Source organism: Acipenser ruthenus, chromosome 4 (genome assembly GCF_902713425.1).
Source record: "Acipenser ruthenus chromosome 4, fAciRut3.2 maternal haplotype, whole genome shotgun sequence".
Taxonomy (NCBI): Eukaryota; Metazoa; Chordata; class Actinopteri; order Acipenseriformes; family Acipenseridae; genus Acipenser; species Acipenser ruthenus.
This window is the reverse complement of record NC_081192.1, coordinates 4,272,379-4,296,685: the sequence shown is the minus strand read 5'-3', so window position 1 is coordinate 4,296,685 and position 24,307 is coordinate 4,272,379. Positions and strand designations below refer to the sequence as shown.

Here is a 24,307-nt window from a genome sequence, read left to right as displayed (position 1 = left end):
GATTTCTGTTACAAATGTATATTACCGTATAGCGAACCTACCCCATAAGATTACATTTGAAATGGCTACACTCTCCTCCATTTTAGACTTTTAAAAAGCAAAATACAGCTATTTGCTGTACCAACAATTTAGGATGAAAAGAAAGTAGCAAAAAAGTCTTGTTTTATACAATTTATTTAACAGTAGCAAATGGCTGCACAATATTAAGAACATTCATGTGGTCATCAATACATTATATACTGTATGTACATTGTAATATTTACCATTACTGCCTGTAATACAGTATTATTAGACTTGATCCATGTTTATTTACCTCAACAACTTGAGAACAAACACAATACATTGTATTCTATACGTAGGCGGTACATTTGAAATGGTATATATATATATATGCACATTTAAAAGGATGTGCTTTATAAAAACAGGAAACCTTTGAAATAGAAAGGAATAAACATCGCCAGCAGATGCTATTGATTTACATGATGGATGAACACACACACACCGTGTTCATTGTTCATATGAACAGAAAGCTAACTCTACGATGGAATGCTAAAGACACGAAAGAAAAAATAAATCGTATTCATCTTTACTTCAGCTTTACGGTTTGAATTGAGGAGTTATTTATATTATGGGACATGTCCCCATTGGATCGTATCTGTAGCAGCTGCATTTATAAACTGGGTAAGAGTTGACGTCTTGTGTACAAAGACTTAATTAGAACTGTAAACATAGACTTCCTTACCGTAAAAAAAAAAAAAAAAAAAAAAGTTGAAAAAAACATGCACTCTGCACGTGAGGAAAACGTTTAAAAAACAGAAATTTGATCGAAAACTTTCATCAAGCTACAGCTGGCAGTTTTTGTTTAATCTCTTTTCGGGTACATCCTACCGTGGCTGTTTTTTCAAGAAATTCACAAAAGTTAAATATATCGAGTGAGAAATAAAAACAAATAAATAAAAAAAAAAGTGAAATAAATCAAGTTTTTAAATATACATCCGTGGCTTGTTTTGTTTCTTTTGTTGTGGATATTCGTTATAAAATATTGAAGTAAGAAATTAAATAATAAAATTGTACCTTTTTTTACTGCAACAAGATATTTTGGACTTGGATCTTTATTGTTTAAGGTATGCATGTAGGCGAATATACATTCTAACACGAGTACAGCAACGTATGCAGTTTAAAGATTTTCAATTTGCAGAAAATCTAAAAGGCTGGATATTATTTAATGCTAATTTGCCTTTTTTTCTTGTGCTGTGTGTATATAATAATATATAATTTGGAAGGGCATTGAAATGATACTTTAGAACAGGTATATCTTAGTTAAGTACTACCTCAGACTGGAATTAATCTATTTAAAGTATTTGTGAAATGTTGCCACATCTCCCCATATACTTTATTATTTGTTTATTTAGCAGACACCTTTATCCAAGGCAACTTACAGAGAGTAGGGTGTGTGAACTATGCATCAGCTGCAGAGTCACTTACAATTACATCTCACCCGAAAGTCGGAGCACAAGGAGGTTAAGTGACTTGCTCAGGGTCACACAATGAGTCAGTGGCTGAGGTGGGATTTGAACCAGGGACCTCCTGGTTACAAGCCCTTTTCTTTAACCACTGGACCACACAGCCTTCTGCTTGGCATTTGTCTTAGACTTTGATTAAAAAAAAAATAGGGGTGAAAGTCACTCAATCAGTATTGCTCAATCATTTTAGTATTTTTTTTCCGACAGGACAAAAAACAGCTATTATAATTTGAAAACTGATAAGAGAACACTGTGAACTATGTACTGTACAAGCCCCTAGTAAAATTAAATGTTCGGTACTAATGATTTACAGCAACAGGTTTTGACAATCCAAAGTCTCTGCATGTTTCGTTATAACAGGTCGCTCGCGAGTTATAAGGGTCACAAAACTTTCATAGAAACAAACAAACAAACATCCGTACACACAGGAAAACATATATGTGCATTCCATGCTGGTGCACATGATTAATTGACCATCATGTGAGCAATAAAAGATATAAAGAAATCACAATGCGCTTGGATGGGGCAGTTCAGCAAGACGTTTCTTCTTTCTCTTTTTAACAAAGTCTCTTAATCTCCCGTAAAGAAGTAGAAACCATAAAACAGTTTGCCATACACAGCAGTTTTCCAAAAATCAGAATAACACTAATGTGTGCAGAAGATGTGCTGTAAATGTGAAGTCCTTCGTTTGAGGAGTCACTGAGTCAATAGAACGTGTGTGTCCGTTCTCGGAGGCCTTCATGCTTGTTCAGCTTGCTCTTCAGAGAAACCCTCTTCAGTAAGAATCATGTTGTTTTCCGCACTCCTCGGGACCCCATACATGGATTTGCTCTTTTTCTTGCGGCTGCTTTTGTTTGAGTTATCTTCCTGATCTCCTGACAGGGACAAATAGGATGCAATGCTGTTCCGTAAGCCAAAGCTTAGGAGAGAATCGTCGTTCTCCCAGTTACCTACTGTGCCGTCCTTCATCAGCTCTGACCTGTTAATGAAAGAGCAATAGCTTATAACTTTATAGAGGAAAATAATACCTGAGATATTTCAACAGGTGTTCAAGCTACATTTGCAATACAGAATTAAAGGGTAGCCAATGTAACGGGCAGTATTGTGTGAATATGAAAGGATTATGGCATTCACCATTGATATCCCCTGCTATTCTGTAATGTGCACCTGATGGCTCTCCAGACACCTCCCTGTGGGTAGTCATGGTCAATCACGGCTCGCCAACTTTAACTACAGGAAACTTAGACTGGCACTAGGAGCTTAAATCCTAAGGAAACTTTTCTACATTAAAATAAACATTTGCCAGGATGTTATGTAGCTGAAACACGTACGAATAATCACATTGGTAAGCAACTGCACCTGTAGCAAAAACCTACAGTTGACAAGATCCTGTGATTTCAACATTATTACATTCCAGTGCAAACAGATTAACTCTTGGGGGGTTGTTTGCATCCTGCTTCAGCCAGTTGCACGTGTTTCCTATGAATTCAGACGTATTTACATAGCCTCATTGAGCATGACCACTGTTCCACAGAGGATCACAGATTATTAGCACCAAGAAGCATACATAAGTCGCCCTGGATAAGGGCGTCTGCTAAGAAATAAATAATAATAATAATAATAATTCTTCAGGGTTAAAAAATACCCAGATAAAATTCAGTACAGAACAGGCACCGCAGTACTGATACATGCCGTGAATGTGCAGTAATGACTGTACAAACAGAAATGGAGCTGCTGTAACTGCAGGCTCATCAGCACTATCACTACATTACAGCTGATTCTCACTAGCTGCTCTATATTGTAACTAGGTGGGTTTTTAATTTAGTTGTCTTGTACAGGGGAGTACATAGATGATAATACTAAATATTCAGCTTTTCCTAGCTTTTCAACCTGTAAGCGTATATAGTAACTACTGATACAGCAACACCTAGCTGTTGTTAACAAGGTAGTGTTATTGAAAACTGGAATGGACTGTACCTTTCCACACTGTCCCAAGTGAATCGGTTCCGACGCATCACCACAGGTGGAGGCTGATTGGTCAGGTTCAGGTTGCGGATGCTGTTGTGGGTGAGGCAGGGGCTTGTGAGGACACAGCAGAGGCCATCAGCAGTTTCTGTAAATGAAGAGGCATGGAATCAGATCATTTACAAACAAAGAAATGAGGTAGTGGATTTATATACTGTACTGTAAATACTCTTAATTTCACTGTGAAATACAATAAACTGTTAAATTATTTACTAAGTGAATATGCAAGAGCCCATTATCAAAACCCACCACAGTTTACTGGAATTGGCTCAGGCTGCACATCTGCAATCCACTTCACACCCCCCAACCCCCCCCCCCCCCCCCCACTCCCACTCCCACATTATTGAATACCATATGATTGAATGTATTACCCTTTTCTAAGTGGAGTTAAAACAATGTATTCATATTTTAAATGAGAAATAAACAATAAGCAGTAAAATGAGTGACCTTTTCATAGATGAACAAAATGTTGTAGTGATTGTAGCTAACAAAATCCATCCATCCATTATATAGGTCTCAAATTTGAAGTTTACAATGAAACCCGTGTTTTAGCAAAAATACATTTTGATATTTGGTAGTATAGTAAGTTAAAGAAATCTCTGATTGCAAGCCATGCTTTTTGACTGTCTTGGCACTCCTGGGCATTTCACTGTGAAAGTGAAATTGTTCCCACCCCTGCCTGGCTTTCATTCCTGTCAGTAACCAACCAGATACTTCCCCTAATGACTGACATGCTTTGCAACCTCTCAGACACTGCTGGGGTGAAATGACCAAGGAAGTAAAGCAGTAACATACTGAGAATGTTGTTTGACCTGGTGTAGTACCAAATCATGTGTTAAAATGAAAACACTCTTTAAAAACTGAAAGAAAACAATACATGCACATTTTTGTTATTTTTCTTTGATAACCCACCCCCCTGTAAAAATATGTTTCTGTGAGTTTAATCTGGATTTAAATTGTTATAAAAATGTAACTAAAAAGCACCGCTATCTGTATTATACTGTAGCTTTCATGACAGTCTTTACACATCATTGATGGTGTCGAAAGATCGGAACCAGTTACACCTAAGAGATTGATATTGAAAGTGGAAGAATGGTCCCCTGGGGAAAAGCAGTCTCATCATTCATATACAGACTCATCTGTTAGTCAACCACACAATTTACATGTAATGTTGTTGTGGTGGTCCCCAAAAATAATTCTGCACATCCATTCATTGTATACGCCTCAAATGTGCGGTCTTGAAAGAAACACATGTTCTAGCAAACATGGATCATGCACTTCCTTGGTCATTTAAACTAGACAGTAAAATCATCCCCACCCTCTCAATGGCTTCTTTCCTGTCAATAACCAATCAGCTGCCACCCCTGTTGACTGACATGCTGTAAGTCAGTATCACTTTTTTTTTCAAATTGTGTTTTTATTTTACTGATAACATTTGCAGTAATTATCAAACGGCATATATTGTTTACCACTTGAGAGTCCACTTCAATCTTCAATGTTACTGTACAATCCCGTTGCATCGGCTTACCCGAATAGTGACTGACTAGGTCTTCCAAGCACTGGAAAGTGAGACGAGGAGAGATGTAGTACCAGTTGTTGGGCAAGCGGCTGATTCGATAGTGCTTCACTGCTCTGTGCTTGACTGACAGGGAGTACTGACCTACAACGATTAAGAATGCCTGTTAGGAAGATCAGTCATGATATGCTTAGCAATCTCAAACCGCAAAATCTAGCAGACATTGGCATTATCAGAAATTGGCATTATTTTGCAAGATAATGTCTGTGCTGTATATTCCATGAGTGAATGAGCATATAAACTATTCTTCACAGCTGTGGAAATGCAATGAGGCACAGATGACATAATCCTACTATTTTTCTCATGCTAATTGGGCAGTTTTCTCATAGTTTTTCATGGTTATACTATGTATTCATTCTAGTTTAAAATGGTTTGCCATGTTTTCAACATGCTTTACCATATCTCTCTGTGTTTACCTATACTTTACCATGCTTTCACTGTGCTTTTAACACTTTGCTATGGTAAACTTTTCTAAGGGCATAAACTAAAATATATAAGAAACAGTATTCTAAAATAAAATAAATAATACAATAAAATAAACAGATGATATCAGTGAAATTCTTGTAATAAACTATTCACTATGGTGCAGCAAGTGATGGCCCAGCGAGGCCTTCTCTTTGAATTGTTCTAAAGTTTAATGGTTACTGTACCACTGTCAGTCTGGCTGTTTCTGATCATGAAAGATCCGATTCTGTTGTTGGGAAGTTGCAGCAATTCCTCAGCTTTGAGTCTTACTATTCCCTCAAACAGCCAGCTAAAATGAAAAATAAAAATTCTTTGAGCTAAAAACAATAACAAGTAGTTGTCATGCCGTCAAAAACCTATAAATACCTCCAATGTTTTGATTCAAACACATGCTCCCTTGAGAAAGATATGTACAACATATCGAAACGTTGGGCAGTTGGCTCTTTGAGCTAAAATGTATTATTGTGTTTTATACATAATAATATCCTACAAAGGAAATTAATGGAGGAAGTCTGAGGTGGACTGGACTACTACACCAATTCAGTGATACAGGCGGGTAATAAACTGAAGAGACTGACGGCACAGAGAGTGTAGTTCTCATCAAAACTTTATAGATAACTGTATAGATAATGCAGTCCAACTGGTTTTAAGACAAAACTAAGCATAAACATGAAGACTAATGAAGCTGAAAGACTAAATTTAAATCAGATATTGAAAGAGACTTTGTTTAAGGCAATGCAGGAAGCTAAATTGACATCGACAAGACGAATTAGAGAAATAAATAATGAAATAGAGATAGTTATAAATGACATCAATTGCATGTTTTCTCTATCAGAAATGAGACAGTTACTTCGTAAAGTAGACAACCTTGAGAACAAAAAACTAGAACATTTGCACAACACAAAGTTAATGAAATTACACAAATTAATAAATCAACCGGGATTACAAAATAGATTAGGTCCGGAAAAAATTAAAATTTCAAATCAAAACAAATCAAATCCGAGAATAATTAAAACACTGCTGAAACACTTTCACTTAGATTGCTTGAGCAATGCGAGTATAAGAGTTATGACGACTACAACATAGTTCAAATAGAGAAGGACGGGAACTGTTTCTTTATATGTTTAGGTGTAGTTTTATACGGTTCACAAAATGCCCATCGAACAATTAGACATAATGTAATAGAACTAATGGAAAGCAATATAAAATTATATGAAATGTACATCGACTCAGTGACCCATATTGAAAAAATGATAGTGACGGGAGTGTAGATTCTTGGGCTACAGGGGCAGAAGTTCTGGCAGCTGTAGACCTCCTAAATAGGCCCATACACATATACACAGACTTGAAGAATAAGGATTGTTTTAAATATGAAGGCACAACAGAAACTATTAAAAATAAGAACGATCCAATCAATCTTTTATACAGCAATAACCATTTCTTAGTTACTGTATTTAAAGACAATGAAACCTTGAAGAAAATCTGAATACTGTGGCATAATTAAGAAAGATAATTAAAATAAATCTAAAACAGTAAAAATAAACCAGTTTAAAGTAAATAATAAAATGCAAAATAGAGAATTAAACATGAATAGGATAGAGAATTCAAAACAGAAAGATAGGAGACCCAAAAATGGAAATGGTACCAAATACACTAAAGATAAGACAGAATACATAGTATTTAATTTATCAAGTAAAACTTTAACCACATCCCAAAAAGCAGTATTGAGTAAAGGACTTAAGTTTATACCGACTAAAAAATACATCGATAAAGACAAATTGGCCGCCGAATTAAAGGAGTGGGAGAGACGCATGAGATTAGCAGAATATTTTTTCAGTTAAAATATTTCAGATTCAGAGGGTAATTATGAGCATGGGATTAAGGTTAATAGTACAAGCACATGGACTCCTCCGGATGGAAGAGATAAATGGGTAGATATGTATATTGAAGTAAACAAAAAATTATAGTAGGACTAAAGAAAAAATGTAAACTTAATTGAACAAATATTGAAAAACAAGCTATGACTGAGTTGTTAAATGATGATGATATAATGATAGGACCAGCAGATAAAGGCTCAGGAATAGTGATAATGAACACAGATGACTATATGAAATCTGTAGAATGTGAATTAAATAATACAGATACATATGAAGAAGTTAAAAGCAATAAGATCAATAAATCGGTAAAAGAGGTTAAGGAAATTGCAGAGAGACTATACAATAAAGGAATTATATCAAAAGAATTAAAAAAATACATGCAGCCACATAATGCAAGAACAGGCCTAGCAAGAGGAAATCCTAAAATGCACAAAGAAAATCACCCTATGTGAATGATAGTCAGCACGATTGATAGTCCAAAACACATAATAACTGAAATAGCAGAAAAACAATTTAGGTCACACGTTGAGAAATTACCAAGCTATGTTAAGGATACAACACCATTTTTAAAAAGACTTGAATCACTAAAGCACAACCTTCCACAGAATACAATTTCATTTTGCATGGATGTAAAATCCTTGTACCCAAGTGTCCCTCTGTGGCAGAGTGTCCCGCCCCTTTGTTTATTTATTTATTATGATTTGTTTATTACGGTGAAAGCCGATTTTGTTATTTGTTATTTATATTTTATTTTCCTCGCTCTCTCCACTCCCCGTACTCTCCTCTGTACACTCTCTTCCCCGCAGCACGGACAGCTGCAGGTTCTTATACTCTGGCCGAGGGGTTAACTAGTTGCTAATTATCTTATTACCCCTCGGTCACAGTCTGCACGAGTTTAGTAAGGATGCGTGACTGTCAGCTAGTTAAATAATCAGTAGCTGATCAGCCACGCATCCTCACAAGGTTTTTAAAATATAAATACAAATAACAAAATCGGCTTTCGCCGTAATAAACAAATCATAATAAATAAATAAACAAAGGGGCGGGACATTCCACCACACCCTCGGAAAGAAACTTTAGAAGCTTGTCAAAAAGCACTAGATAATAGACTAGATAAATCAATACCAACAGCAGAGGTGCTGAACATGATCAACGTAGTTTTAGGAAACAGTTATTTTACATTTGTTGATAATAATTACAAACAAAACAATGGTACAACAATAGGTTCTAAATTAGGAATACATTTTGCCATTACATACATGGGGAAATGGGAAGAACAATTACTTAGAAAATCGGAAAGAGAACCTTTAGAATACATTCGGTTTGCAGATGATATTTTGGGGGTTTGGACACATGGAGAAGAATCTCTTCTCCAGTTTCATAAAATGGCAAATGAAATACACAGTAATATTAAGGTGGACCTTCGATGGACAAGAAAAGAAATAGAATTTTTAGATACCATAGTAACACTTGAAGAAGGTTCAATTGAGACTGACCTCTTCTGTAAACCTACTGACATGCACCAGTATTTACACATGTCCTCTGCACATCCAATACACACTAAAAGGGCAATCCCAAAGGGTCTAGGAATAAGAATACGAAGAATATGCTCAAAAGAAAGTGACTATGTAAAACAAAGAAATGTATTAAAAACAAATCTTAAAAAAGAGGATACAAAGAAAGAAAAGTGGATAAACTAAAAAGAGATCTAAACTTTTGCCTAATATTTCTAAGATAGTTTGGAAACACTTGCGGATTCTACATAATTCAGAAAAATTGAAAAAAGTATTTCTTAAGGCCCCAGTTGTAGCATTCAAAAGATAAGCTAATTTAAGTGATATTTTAGTTCACAGTAAACATAAAAGAATAATTGACAGAATAGGTTCTACAAATACTTGCACTAGTACATGTAAAGTGTGTAAATACATGGACACAAGTAAAAATATAATTAAACATAAGAACACCACATATCCACTAAAAACTAATACCTACTGTAAAAATAGCAATGTTTATGGAATAGCCTGTGAGAAATGTGATGAAATCAAATATGTTGGAGAGACTGGAACTACTTTATATAAAAGAATTCAGAACCACCTTTTATTAATTAGAAATAAAAAAAATGAATGCACCAATAGTACAGCACTTCACCAGTCAGGGACATGACATAAATGATGTAAAGTTTGTAGTATTAGAACAGCTAAAATTAGACACTGTGACATGTAGAAGAATAAAAGAAAGTAAATGGATAAATAGACTAAACACGATTATGCCAGCGGGACTCAACAGAAAAGAATGAACTAATTAACTTCAATAAATATATAACATTTTTAGGAGTGGAGATGAAAGACATTCCTTTGAAAAGTGGTAGGGACTGACAGTGATGTGAACCAATCGCATGATAAATGGAGACTATTGCCCGGTGGTGTAAGGATGTCAGGGCAATAGTTCAATCTAGTTTTGCTCCTATGACAGGCCAGAATTTCCAACCACTGATTCATATATATATGAGAGAGAGAAAGGTTAAACTTGTATGTGCTTCACTGTCCATGGGAAACCCAGATTGCTCCTGATACCTGATATCATGTTGTAAGAGGAGTTGCTCGTTTATATCATGTTGGTCTTCTTAAAGAGGTCATTTAACAGCAGTTTGATATGTTTGGGACTGACATACACAGGTGGCCTTAATATTGAAGGTTGCTTTACATTGCCGTCAATAGCAGCAAACCGTGACTGATAAAAATGTCCCTCATATATATTGACCTCCGTTTTCTTGGCTAGCCTAGCTCAATACATTGTTTATTTACAACCTGCATGTACAATGTTTAGGAAAATCGGGGTTGTTTATTTCCGTTTTGATAACTATTGTGTGCATTTTTTTAAATTGTATTTAAAGAAAAGAAAAAACACCCTTTAGAACGGTGCAATATGCCGAAAAACAATTTAACATTAACACTTACCTATGGTAGACCTTTGCCACGTGGTTACTCGGAATGTAATTTTCATTTCCTGTAATGACTGAAATAACTTTCCACCAACTCCCTTCTCTGATGAACACAAAAAAATAGAGAGATTTATTTTTAGAAACTGCATGCGATAATTGAATAGCAATTCAATTATAGCAGTAATTATGATATAATTAAGAAAGTATGTTAGACATTTTTAACAATGGAGCCCTGGTGCTGTATGTAATTCTGCAGATAAAACAAAAGTAGTCTAAAAAAAAATATTAGTCAAATATTATTCCTAAATTATTTTAGTCCCATTGTGTATCTTATGATTGAGTGTTAAGGGTTATGGGTGAATTCTGAAGTTAGCTATAAGCATTCTGAAAGAACATTGGAAATGTTTCTTTTCACTACTATATACGGTAATAACTCTAAGCACGGCAGCTGCTTCAGCATAGGCACGTTTCTGTGGGGTTATATTTCACTATCAGAAAACAGCAGATTGCAATCAATTCTCAAAACCGAATGTCAAGAGATCATAAAAAAGTATGTTCAGGGATTCTTAATATCAGGAGTCTACTGTAAAGCTATGGCCAAAAGTTTTGCATCACCCTATGGAATTAACTAATTCTGCTTCATAAAAGTCAAATGAAACCTGCTAGTTTAACATATTGAATTACATACTGCTTTATAGTTTTCCATATACTTGACGAAAAACTGACAAAAATGTGACATTTCAAAATCTAACATGAAATACTCTACTACTATAATGGCTTCCGGTAGACTTTTGCAATATAATTTTGTTTACATGATGTTAAATAAAATATCAAAATTATGTTCATAGTTGTTTTTTTGTTTTTTTTTCTGTCTCAATCCTAAAATTCCAGCTGTATGACAAATATTCTAGTGGACGAATGTATATTGAAATTGTATTGTACATTAGAAAATGCGCATAGAGCACCCACAGAATTGAACCTTTGCTATTGTACTAAACCCTGTAATGCCCCACCATTTTTAAATGAGAAAAGCAACTTTATTTAACTAGATTCCATTTCTTGTACAAAACATGCATTTTGTTTTCCTGCCCGGCAGGACCTGGGGCCCATTATAATTACAATTACACTAAAAAGTAACATAAACAGCTCCACACATTAACACATTTACTCTGTTTATTCTACCCAGTGTAATCACAGAAACATGCTATATAACGTTTTTTGGGGTTACTAAAAGTGGTCTGAAACTACAAGAAGAATGTTCGCGCAGTGTAAAACACACGTGGAAATGTGAATGATTAAACTTGGGAAGATGTGTGAATGAACTGTAATTGATCAATTATATTGTAATTACAATTACAAATACAATTACGCAAGTTCTACTATTACAATTACATTATAATTGCAATTAATTACAAATGACACAATTACAATTGGATAAGGGCGTCTGCTAAGAAATAATTAATAATAATAATAATAATAATAATAATAATAATAATAATAAATAATAATAATATAGAGGGGTGGCTAAGCATTGTATCAGATGTTAAAACACAGAAAATAAAGTGGACTGTAATTAAACTGCAAGAGAAAAATCTATTATTATATTAAGTACTGGTACTGTATTTATTTATGTATGTGTACTTTTTTTATTTATTCATTCAAAATGGTTGCAAAAAAGAAAGGCATAAGTAAAGTAGCATTTATCGTATACGCTTTTTAGAAAGCTTACTATGCTGGATCTCAATTAGAATATTTATTTTAAAAAAAAATAAGCAATGTAATATTAGCGCATAACTAGGGATCTCCGTTGAAACTTTTATGTACATCCAAAAAAAAGTTTACATTTTTTTAATGTTTTCATTTTTATCTGAAGCCAGAAGTCTAAACATTGTAGCTAATTATTACAATAGTGAGTTTTCAGTTTATCAATTACTTTTCTTTCTCTATCTATCTATCTATCTATCTATGTAATTCTTTTTTGCTTTGGGTTCTCATTCTGAAAGACGTACCAGGCGTAAAGGAATGGCACCTGTGCTAGTTTTATGCATTGCGTGAATTGTCCACAAGCCACTGTGCTTCCTATGGCTGGATAAGGAACTAGCTTATAAAGGACCATGACTAGTTCAGCTACATCTTGTGGGTCAGAGAACACCAGCCTCTTAGACATGGTAGATGTGAGATCTGTAGTTATATATAGCACTGCCAAAGAACTGCTACTTCTGTAAAACTACAAGGCTATTACTACATTTATTCAAAACTGAATAATTGGGGCTCTCAGTTGTGTAATTAACAGAATCTACAGTATTCAGTAGAACAGTTTGATTTATTTAGTCATCTATTTATTGCCATTGTTTTTGCTAACCCAAAGGCCCTGTCAGGATAACACCCTTTTTTTGGATTGATAATCAAGGCATAACTGAACAGCTGTTTTTTGTTTTCTTAATTGCAATGATGTAAAGTATACTAACTCAGAGTTAGAATACGTTTTGCTTTTTCACAATGTGAACTGCATGATGATAGGCAGAGGTTGTTTCCACTACGCTGTGTTTGTCATCAGACTGTACCGTCGACTCTGATGGATTTCACTAAACGCACGTAGGAATGAAGTGCCACAACTTGTAAATCCAATAAATTGTGCTGCAATAAAGCCCTAACTGTTGCTTACCAGTGTGTGTGTGTCCTAGCCCTAACTGTAACTTTAGCCTCAGCCAGAGCAATAACAGGGAGCTCTTCTGTTAACATGTGCAGTAGAGTTTGGAACAAGCCTCAGAACTCACTCAGAAAGCACTCGCAGCTTCTCTCCAACCCTATATATAGGCTCGCTGACATCAGGAGGCGGGTAATCATGTAGCACAACCAGAGTGGTGTTGTCTGCTTCTGTGGGGAGAGAACAAGCAGCGGTTAGACATGTCTTTTTATAAAGTGTATATATATACAGACGTGCTCAAATTTGTTGGTACCCTTACAGCTCATTGAAATAATGCTTCATTCCTCCTGAAAAGTGATGAAATTAAAAGCTGTTTTATCATGTATACTTGCATGCCTTTGGTATGTCATAGAATAAAGCAAAGAAGCTGTGAAAAGAGATTAATTATTGCTTATTCTACAAAGATATTCTAAAATGGCCTGGACACATTTGTTGGTACCCCTTAGAAAAGATAATAAATAATTGGATTATAGTGATATTTCAAACTAATTAGTTTCTTTAATTAGTATCACACATGTCTTCAATCTTGTAATCAGTCAAGCAGCCTAATTAAATGGAGAAAAGTAGTCACTGTGCTGTTTGGTATCATTGTGTGCACCACACTGAACATAGCCATGGAACTGTAGCCAACCTCCCTGGGCGCGGCCGCAAGAGGAAAATCGACCCCAGATTGAACAGAAGGATAGTGCGAATGGTAGAAAAAGAACCAAGGATAACTGCCAAAGAGATACAAGCTGAACTCCAAGGTGAAGGTACGTCAGTTTCTGATCGCACCATCCGTCGCTTTTTGAGCGAAAGTGGGCTCCATGGAAGAAGACCCAGGAGGACTCCACTTTTGAAAGAAAAACATAAAAAAGCCTGACTGGAATTTGCTAAAATGCATATTGACAAGCCACAATCCTTCTGGGAGAATGTCCTTTGGACGGATAAGTCAAAACTGAAGCTTTTTGGCAAGTCACTTCAGCTCTATGTTCACAGACGAAAAAATGAAGCTTTCAAAGAAAAGAACACCATACCTACAGTGAAACATGGAGGAGGCTCGGTTATGTTTTGGGGCTGCTTTGCTGCGCCTGGCACAGGGTGCCTTGAATCTGTGCAGGGCACAATGAAATCTCAAGACTATCAAGGCATTCTGGAGCGAAACGTACTGTCCAGTGTCAGAAAGCTCTGTCTCAGTCGCAGGTCATGGGTCCTCCAACAGGATGATGACCCAAAACACACAGCTAAAAGCACCCAAGAAAGGATAAGAACAAAACATTGGACTATTCTGAAGTGGCCTTCTATGAGTCCTGATCTGAATCCTATCGAACATCTATGGAAAGAGCTGAAACTTGCAGTCTGGAGAAGGCACCCATCAAACCTGAGACAGCTGGAGCAGTTTGCTCAGGAAGAGTGGGCCAAACTACCTGTTAACAGGTGCAGAAGTCTCATTGAGAGCTACAGAAAACGTTTGATTGCAGTGATTGCCTCTAAAGGTTGTGCAACAAAATATTAGGTTAGCGGTCCCATCATTTTTGTCCATGCCATTTTCATTTGTTTTCTTATTTACAATATTATGTTGAATAAAAAAATCAAAAGCAAAGTCTGATTTCTATTAATTATGGAATAAATAATGGTAGATGCCAATTACTTTTGTCAGTTTCAAGTTATTTCAGAGAAAATTGTGCATTCTTCGTTTTTTGTGGAGGGGTACCAACAAATTTGAGCACGTCTGTATATATATATATATATATATATATAGTAAGCAGTTCCCTTTCATATTTTTTTATCGGAAATAAGGCTATAACTGTACGAATGCTATAACGTACAGCTATGGCCAAAAGTTTTGCATCACCCTATAGAATTAACATATTTTGCTTCATAAATTCAAATGAAACCTGTTGAATAATTTTAGATTAAAACATATTGAATTAGATACCGCTTTCCTGAAAAACTGACATCAATTGATAAATGTGACATTTCGAAATCCAACATGAAATACTGTACTGCTATTATGGATTCCGCTGGATTTTTGCGATATCATTGGGTAGTTTCTTTGATTTAACAGATGTTAAATAAAATATCTTAAATATGTTCGTATAGGGTCATGGAAATTTTTTTTTTTTTTTTTCTTTAATCGTTTTAATCAGGAAGTCAATAGTCATACCATTAGCCACACTAATGTCCTGTACTGTAATAAGACACTGGAAATAATCGCTTAAGCACAGGAAGCCATAATGAATGGAAAATATAAATGCAGTTACATTAGATTGTTTGATAACATTGCATCATAATTATATGGTAATGCATTTTAAGAGCCAGAACTTGACTTACAAAACAGTGGTAGTCAATTTATAGGTCTTTAAAATAAGGTTAACTTTTCTTTGACTGTTTAGTAACATACCCAGGGATAAAGAGACAAAAAATACTGCAATAAATCATAGTGTTTGCAAGTGTGCGATTTCAAAAGCACACTTAACAGTCAACAGGCAAGGAGATAGCTTGTGTATTCATTGTAAACATATTATCAAATTATTAAATGCTGTCAAATACAGAAATATGAATAGCAGCATTTATTCTAGGGTTTTGGAATTGATTATATTAAAATTAGAATAATAATATATATAAAAAAAAAACAATTTAAACCTTGCACAATGAACACACTTATTTACTGCTGGTCAGTGAAGATGAAAGTGTATTTTCTTTAATAACACTGCACACAATTGCTTACCTTTCATTGTTGACTCTAGGCATGCTTTCTCAGTCTCAGGTGTTGCTGGTCTCAGTACATTCCCCATGTCTTATTAGAAAGTGTTTGGATCAAAAACAAACAGCCTAGTGCAAAAAAAAAAAAAAAGGCAGTTATTATTTCCACCTATCGAAACAATAGGTGGCTTTATAAAAAGTAAATGGTCCAGAGTACCACACCACTATTCTGCTGCTCTGTGTCTGTGTGTTTTCACTAGCCTCATGGTACACAGGCTATGTTCTTCCTGCGAGCTATATTCGCAAAGGGGGCAACTTTCAGCAAAATGGGGAAGTTGGAGAGAGCTGTTGTTGACTATAATTTCCATTCCCCCAAATTATCAAAATAGGAAGTTAAGTAAATATGAAGGGCTGTGGAGTCTACGCATGTGCATTTAAATAGATAGAAGTCATCTCAAAATAAAATTTCAAACCCAGTTTAAGAATCTAAGGGTGCAGATGTACCATACCGTTTAAAAAAATGTGTTTGGTTACACATACAGTACAGTATGTTTTAATCCCTTGTTCAGAATACCATCTTTCTGAGCATGAGGCAAGAATTTCTCACAAAACAGGTAGGGACCGTACAATTACAGGTAAGATATAATGAAGCATGCCCAGACCAAGTTTCATCACAATAAGCAGTTATCTAAATATAGTGTGACATACGGACAGAGAGACAAACAAACCCCCAGATTATGATAAATTCAGTAACTTGTGCTAAAGGTCGTTCTGCAGGTACAGTGTGCGAAACTCTAAAAGGACAAACAGATAAACAGCCTCCGTTTACCCCAAGACTGACAAATTCAATCACTTCTTTCCCAAGACTATGACAAATTCAGTCACTTCAGACACATGGCAAATTACAAAGTGATGACCGCGGGAGCGGAGGTCGCCTCCTGTTGATCTTCAGTCCTCCTGATAAGTCAGTGGTTTGCAACAATTCAAACTGTGTATTTTGGGTAGGGAGAATTTCTATCAATCGCTCCTAGGATTTGGTGAACTAAAAAAGCATCTGGTATAGATAGCAGCATTTGATATCCCTCCAAGTGGCTCGTTAGATTATATATTCGACATTGATGTGGGTATAATAAGCAACATAAGGAGGAAGGATTACATACAAGTTGTATCTCTATTTCTGCAGAATCAACCAATTTTTTTTTTTTTTTTAAATAGCTGAAACCACAAGGAACAGGACATACTGTAGATAGGGTCAGAGGGAGTCATTGTTTGTTGCTAGTTTAAGTGTTTGTCACATTTTCCGAATGGTTTATCTTATGTACGTATTTGTTTAACTGTGCATAAGTCAGTAGATCTAGGACTGAAGTTAACTTGATATTATCGAAGATGTTTGCTGTTAATCTTAGTGACCCACACATACAATGAAATTTGCTAGCTTATTCTGTTGCTTTTAATTGTATTATTCATTTTACAATTTTATTTATTATTATCACGGTATGTCATGAGAGAAATACAAAAGTTAAACATCTGGCCGTATACTTGTATTATAATGATACATAAGTGCAACTGATCACAAAATACAATTTGTCTATGTTTATGCAATGTATTAATTGTTTTCTATTCATAATTCTAGTGTTTATTTCTTCATGATTGTAAAGATATATGTGCACACAACTTTGAAATAATTGTTATGCAAGATCATTTATTTTATTGATACTTTAGATAATTTATTTTCATGATTGTTTTATTTCCATAGATGAACATAGAAGTTGTGGGATGAATATGAATACTGAATTATCTTTTAGTATCATCAAATGGGGGTCTTTTTGTATTACAGTAGCTATATTATTCAGTGTACAACACAAAGATTAATTTAATGTAATTTACAATATTATGGCAAATGTTATTTACATTTACATTATCCCCACTTTCACTGCAATTAATTTATATATATATATATAATCCGATCATCATTTTTAGCAGTCAATAAATGTCACACAATGTTGGAAAACAGTAAAACTCAATCAGCTATCTATCTAACGATTAAGCAGAAATTGCAAAATTGGGTAGAATTTAAGACACACTGATACAGGAGTTTAAAGGTATTCATAAAACTGTCCATATTAACTAGCTCTATTCCACTGTATTGCAGTTGATTGGTCTTCATATAGATATTGAGCAGTGTGCCCTTGCGTTGCTCTATTGATTCATTTGAAACATTGCAAAAGCCCCAGAAATCACTTTGGACTTTTCACTTTTTGGCTCTTCGTTTTCAGTTACGAATATTTCCAACTCAGCATATATATTCATCTGTAATTTCTCCTGTTAATTTAATGTGCATTTAAATGTGCCCTGGTAGCACAGAGATGTAAAGACAATCCAAAATATGATCACACTTTAAATACATTTTAAGTAAAGTAAAGAAATAAACTGAAAAAAATATTATTAATAATAATAATAATAATAATAATAATAATAATAATAATAATAATAATAATAAAAATAATAATAATAATAATATATATAACTGCAGTGTACAAAATTGAAGGCATATGAAAGAAAAGTTTTTTTACACAAAAAGTTTAAAAGATTAAAAAATCTTTTTATTTTCAGCTGTTTAAAAAGAAAGTCATATATATATATATATATATATATATATATATATATATATATATATATATATATATATATATATATATATAATTTGTTTACCTTTAAAAGGTCTCCATTGTGCAGCTGCTTGCTGAGTTGTTAATGACCCACAGGGAGTTGACTGATTGTTTTATAATGCTGAATTCCCCATATAAAGTGACAGTGTTGTGGAAGACGGGTGCTTCATGGCTTATGAAATCTGCTGTTCCGGGTTGAGTGTTGTGAAGATGATGCACTCAACTGAGACGCTGGTTCTAACAGGCCACATGCTTCCTCTGTTGAAATGAGCAACGTTTAAATGTGTGCAAGTTTAGAGAGCAAGTTCCTGTTTTTGTAGAAAAAAACAAGTACTATCAGTATTAAAACGTGGTTTCAAAACTATATTAAAACCTGCCTTCTCTTTCGATATTTCTGCATCCTTGTAAAGTACACTAAACAATAATTTATTTTACTAATAGCGGTTAATTTGGTATTCAGGCCTGCTGTTGAGCTTTATGAAACAGCCAATAGTTAATATTTTATTGTAATAGATAACCACATCTCAAGTGTGTGTGTGTATATATATATATATATATATATATATATATATATATATATATATATATATATATATATATAAAACAATTTCTCAAAAACAAATAATTACAGGGAAAATCTTTCATAGCAAAAGTTTGCTTTTGTGGATGAGGAAAGAAGGTTACAAGAAATAGATATCTACAATTATTTATTTCAGCAATATTTTTTGCAAAACTCCAAAAATGCTAACTAAAAAGTATTCACACCCTGACAAGGAAAATGTAATTAATATCTAGTTGAGGCACCTTTAGCAATAATAACCTCTTTTAAGTAATTAGGATTTTTGTCAATGAGTTTTTGGCATGATTAAGTGATTCAACGCAACATTGTTCCAGTTCATGCAAATTCCGTGAACTTGTGCACAGCCTTCTTCAAAGCATACCAAAGATTTTCAATCAGATTTAGATCGGGACTTTGACTAGGCCATTCCAGAACCTTGATTTTATTCTTCTTTAACCATTCTGAAGTAGATTTTGATGTGTGCTGTGATCATTGTCGTGTTGGAACGTCCAGTTGCGCTATAAACCAAGTTTTGTAGCGGAGGGTTTCAGATGATTGGCCAATATCTTTTGGTATTCTATGGAATCCATTTTATCATGTATTAGAACTAAATTTCCTGTGCGATTAGAGGAAAAACAGCCCCATAGAAGGATGTTACCACCTCCATGCTTGACAGTAGGTATGGTGTTCTTTTCTTTGTATCAGACTTTCTCTAAACATATCAGCATGACCAAATAGCTCAATTTTTGTTTTATAACTCCATTTAACCTTTGACCAGAACTCATATCCATCATGCAAATGCTGTTTTGTAATATTAAAGTGATTGTCCTTGTGACATTTTCCTTGGCCTGCGACCATTGAGACCTTCATCATGCAATACTCAACCTATGATCTCAACCTAACCCAGTCCCACTTGCAGCTAATTCACTTTGAATATCTTTGGCAGTCAATCTCAGATTGTTGTTAACCTTCCTCACAATTCTTCCAGACTGAGGGAACGTTGTCGCAGTACCATGAGTCTTGTACTTCTTGATAATAGAAACAACAGCTGAAATTGGGACACTCAAATGCTTGGAAATCTTCTTGTATTCTTCTCCAGCTTCATGACAATACATACTTTTCTGCCTAAGGTCTTCAGATAGCTCTTTACTTTTTCCCATATTGACTTATTGGTAATGACAGCAATCATCCTATGCCTAACCCTTTTATACTCTCTAAGAATGTTCACCTACAATCCAGCATTTTCTAGACTTTTCTAGAATTAGGTTTGCATTATCATATTGAAATTTCTAGCACCTTGTAGACAATACTATCATACCATCAAAGGGTATGAATACTTTTGAAATTAGCATTTTTGGAGTTTTGCAAAAAAAAATAAATAATTGTAGACCTATTTCTTGTAATTTTTTTTCTTCATCCACAAAAGCAAAACTTTTGCTACAAAAGAGTTTTTCCTAAAATTCTTTGTTTTCGAAAAATTCAAATGTGTCAAACAATTGTGATGGTGGTCCACTATGAAAGGCGCTATATATAAAAAATAATCATATATATATATATATATATATATATATATATATGAACAAAAAGGTTTTTTTAAAAAAATGTACACAAAGTATTTTTAAAAGATTAAAAAATATTTTATTTTCAGGACATTTCGAGCAAAAGCCCTTCTTCAGCTGTTTAAAAAGAAAAGTAAACACAGTGCAGTAAACTTGTTATTCAAGAATTGTGATTATACAAAAATTCTGTGGATGATGTCATGATTATTAGAATAGAATGTTAATTCCCAGAGGTTCCAAAGTTCCCCGTTTGAAGATAAACTCTCGTTCCTTTTGTTTCCGAACAACATTTGTTCCATAGCACTGATTGTTACACACATCACACAAACTATATGCCTATAGGGACTTTTGTGCATCAGGGTTTTCTTTTAAAATTAAAAAATAAACGTACTGATATATATAGAAACAAAAATTGCCACTGTGCTTTGAAAGGGGATCATCATGAGACTTGCTCTAAAGTTCCTTTTTCTGTGACTTTTAAAAACCACCGTTATAAATTGTGCATGTTTGACAAGATTTTGAAATGCTTGCTTCCAAGGTAAGGCCATTTCCATGTAAACTTGCTGATTTTCAGAATTTCTAAAAATCAGCAAGTTTCTGCACTGTGTTACTTTTCTTTCCACACAGCTGAAGAAGGGCTTTTGCCCGAAACGTCCTGAAATAAAATATTTTTATAATCATTTAAACTTTTTGTATACATTATTTTTATTTTATTTATGTTTTAAATATTTATTCTTCTTATCAACCTTCAATTTTGTACACTGCAGTTCTACCGTCTCTGAAACATACATACATACACACATATATATGGCACTGCTGAAAAATGCTTTATCATTTTAAAATAAAATACATTGTGTAAGTTGTTTGAGAATGATAGAAGACTCTGCATGAACAACATGTACTTTGCATTGTACTATATGCAATAAAGTATCAATAACAATTATACAAGAAAAGGCTGTACATAATTTTTTTTCTAGTCCTCAGTTGAAGTTCCTTTTTTTTCTCTTGTGGTTTAAAAAAATATTTAGCTGAAGTGTCCATGAATGACCACAGAGCAACGTCAGTTGGACAGTTAATGTCAGTTACAATCTTGTGAAATGACATACTATTTAAAACCTTCTACAGTGCTGTGAGTCTAACTGTGTTATCCTGATTTTACATCAATGCTTGTGGTTTTGTTTTCCGTGTGCAGTGTACTTGCGTGGCAGGCTATGATATCTGATCATTTACCCACGTGACACATTCGATTGATGTGGCAGGTAAATAGGGAAGTTTTGACTTCCTCTTTTGCTTATGTAATGTTCTACTTTCTGATGCTTATCTGGATTTTCTTTCCATCAGATGTTTTACTGTACGTTTCAGTAGCTGTTAATACTGTATTGATATTACTGAAATGTCAGCCTTTTCTATGTGTGCTCATTTACAGTACATCGAAACTGCTGGCATGTTTTTATGTTATCTGCCGTGACCTATTATTGTCACTAACTTGTCACCCATGTCCGATGCAGCTCTTTAGGTCTGTATCATGAAGCCGGTGTGCAAAACTAATTTTATTCGTTTTCCAACCTTACAAAGATGACCCCCCCCCCTCCCCCTCCCACACACACACACACACACACCTGGTTTATTACACTGTGCAAACTCTGCTGTAATGCAAACCCTTATAATAATGTATGGCTCCCATTGCATTGCACTGTTCATGGTTTGAAGTGGGATAAAGATATAGAGGGAGAGCTGTAGCTGTTAGATTTTCACATTACAGAGTGTCTCCCTTCATTTTATCCTTGGAATTGTTTTATTTTATGTTTTGCTTGCCCGGTGTGCTTGTTTTATACATTATTTCACCAACACGATGGATGTGAAAAAAATTGTTAAAAATAAATAAATAAATAAAAAACAACAATAACAGAGTTGACCTGAAAAGAGCTGGTATTGATGGAAAAGGTGTGAGTCTTGTCCTAGTTGTTTTCATTTGCTGTAATGTCTAGACATTTTGGCAGCTTTTTTCCTCTTCATTTACTATAATATTCCTCTCCTGTGTAAACTTTAAGGCCACTCATACGGTAGGATGTTCAAGTTTGTTTTCTTGTACCTGTTTGTTTGCTCACAATACTTATGTCCATAGGCTGACTGACGCTAACACGCTCAACATTGTAGTGATTTTCATTTGCTGGAATTACTTAAGTACACTATGTTATTTTCACAGTTCTGTATCATTGAAGAGGGACAGAGTGGGTGTTCTGTTATTTTACAGTATCAGATATCCATGAGAATCATCTGGGACAAAACTTCAATGTATTGCTGTCAGCACAGAAAGGCACAAGATGCTCGGGGGGGTAAATGAATCTACCACAAGCAGCTGATACAACACACACTTTACATTATACCATTACATTTTCATCTGGAACAAACACTAATGCTGATAATTATTAATGGCTGGGGGTTCATTATCTGAAAAGGCATTTGATAGAGTAAAACTGTTACTCACTGAATGTAAGAATAAATGACATGATTATGTTACAAGCATTGATGTGTTATCTAGTCCCACTGCCTAGCTGCCCATTATTTTGGGTTGTGATTGTAAAGGGATCCAAATAATGTATTTAATGAAGTAAAGCAATAGCTCAACCAAATAAAAAAAATATAAAGTAGTTAAACTACTGTGACAGCCCGGTGAGTGTACAGTCGCTTGACTGAAATTGAAACATTGTATCTGTACATCAACTATTCAGTAATTAGGCATCCCTGTGAGGCAAGCAAGTTTTTGTAAAGTCACGACTGGTGATTCTTCAATTGCTCATATCTGTTTTATGTATTTATTTATTCATTTTCTTCCAGTTAAACTCCAATCTGAATTTAAAAACTATATTACTTAGGATTTAAATCTGTAACCGACTAGCAAAGCTTGAGGTGGTGCGAGCATTCTGTTTCCACGCAGTATTCTATGTTTCTGATCTGAATAGTTTGTTTTAATTCTTCTTTTAATTTCTTTGATTTTTCAGGGTGGATCTTCATTCTCCCCAGCAGCCGTGATGAGCAAAAAAAGAGCCGAAGAACTAGGAGCCTCCCTGGCAAGTGAAGTCAGCTGTTCTTCTGCTGTCCCTGAAGAGCTCCTCGCCTGTCTGCGAGATGTACCAGCTCTGCAACTCAACGCGGCACAGACTAAAGTAAAGCAATGCACCATCTTTCTGTGTTGACGAGGGGGGGGGGGGGGCTGTCTGTGGTCTAGAGTAGCTGTATGATGGAATTTGAACACAACTGAAGATAACAAAAATACTGACTGACCGCATCCTGGCTGTGCTAGGATTGTACTTCCTGCAGTCAGTTCCTTCTGCGGGGCCCAGCAGTGCAAGTGCAGGGTATAGCGCTACAGTATGAGGAGATTTCTGTTACTGCACTGTGCTTATAGTTCTGTGTTTCCAGCCTAAAAAAAAAAGAGGAATGAAAACAGAGCGAAAATGAAGGTCAGATCCTGCTGTGGAACTTGCAGGATTTGACCTTCGCTCATAAACCTGACACTACAATAATAGTGCGACAAGCCACTCTCAACATGACAGGAGCTACAAGCCAATGAACATCTGTAAATAAATGTTGCTCGTTATATTTCTCGTCTGTCTCGTTATACTTCTCGTCGTCTGCTAAATAAACTTCTGCATGTATGTATACTGGCTATGATAAGTACTCAGAAGACAGCAACTACAAAAAAGCCATGCATACCCTT

At 34.9% G+C, this 24,307-nt stretch overlaps 2 protein-coding genes across 3 annotated transcripts in view; one reads left to right on the top strand and one right to left on the bottom strand.

The window, feature by feature from the left end:
* tg (thyroglobulin) overlaps window positions 1-24,307 on the top strand; it is a 131,773-nt gene that overhangs the window by 68,989 nt on the left and 38,477 nt on the right. The window contains exon 42 of the mRNA XM_059021484.1: window positions 23,589-23,753. Within this exon, the coding sequence (XP_058877467.1) occupies window positions 23,589-23,753 (165 nt within the window). The remainder of the gene's footprint in view (window positions 1-23,588; window positions 23,754-24,307) is intronic.
* LOC117400521 (src-like-adapter) lies at window positions 198-18,665 on the bottom strand. Of its 2 annotated transcripts, XM_059021496.1 has the most exons (8): window positions 18,512-18,664; window positions 15,825-15,928; window positions 13,185-13,284; window positions 10,424-10,510; window positions 5,775-5,878; window positions 5,077-5,208; window positions 3,501-3,636; window positions 198-2,502 (listed from the first exon to the last, which is right to left on the bottom strand). In XM_059021496.1, the coding sequence occupies exons 2-8, from the start codon at window positions 15,889-15,891 to the stop codon at window positions 2,262-2,264; spliced, it is 867 nt and encodes a 288-aa protein (XP_058877479.1). In that variant the 5' UTR covers window positions 15,892-15,928; window positions 18,512-18,664; the 3' UTR covers window positions 198-2,261. The 2 variants fall into 2 exon arrangements, with proteins under 2 accessions (XP_058877479.1, XP_058877482.1); XM_059021499.1 differs by lacking the exon at window positions 10,424-10,510 and having other exon boundaries at window positions 18,512-18,665.

Bases quoted from the DNA above. Each gene is read 5' to 3' on its own strand.
- LOC117400521 (XM_059021496.1), bottom strand. From the start codon at position 15,891: ATGGGGAATGTACTGAGACCAGCAACACCTGAGACTGAGAAAGCATGC. The intron at 13,285-15,824 runs GTAAGCAATTGT...CTCTCCCCACAG, and splicing joins CCTAGAGTCAACAATGAAAG to AAGCAGACAACACCACTCTG. The intron at 5,879-10,423 runs GTAAGTGTTAAT...TTTTCATTTTAG, and splicing joins GTGGCAAAGGTCTACCATAG to CTGGCTGTTTGAGGGAATAG.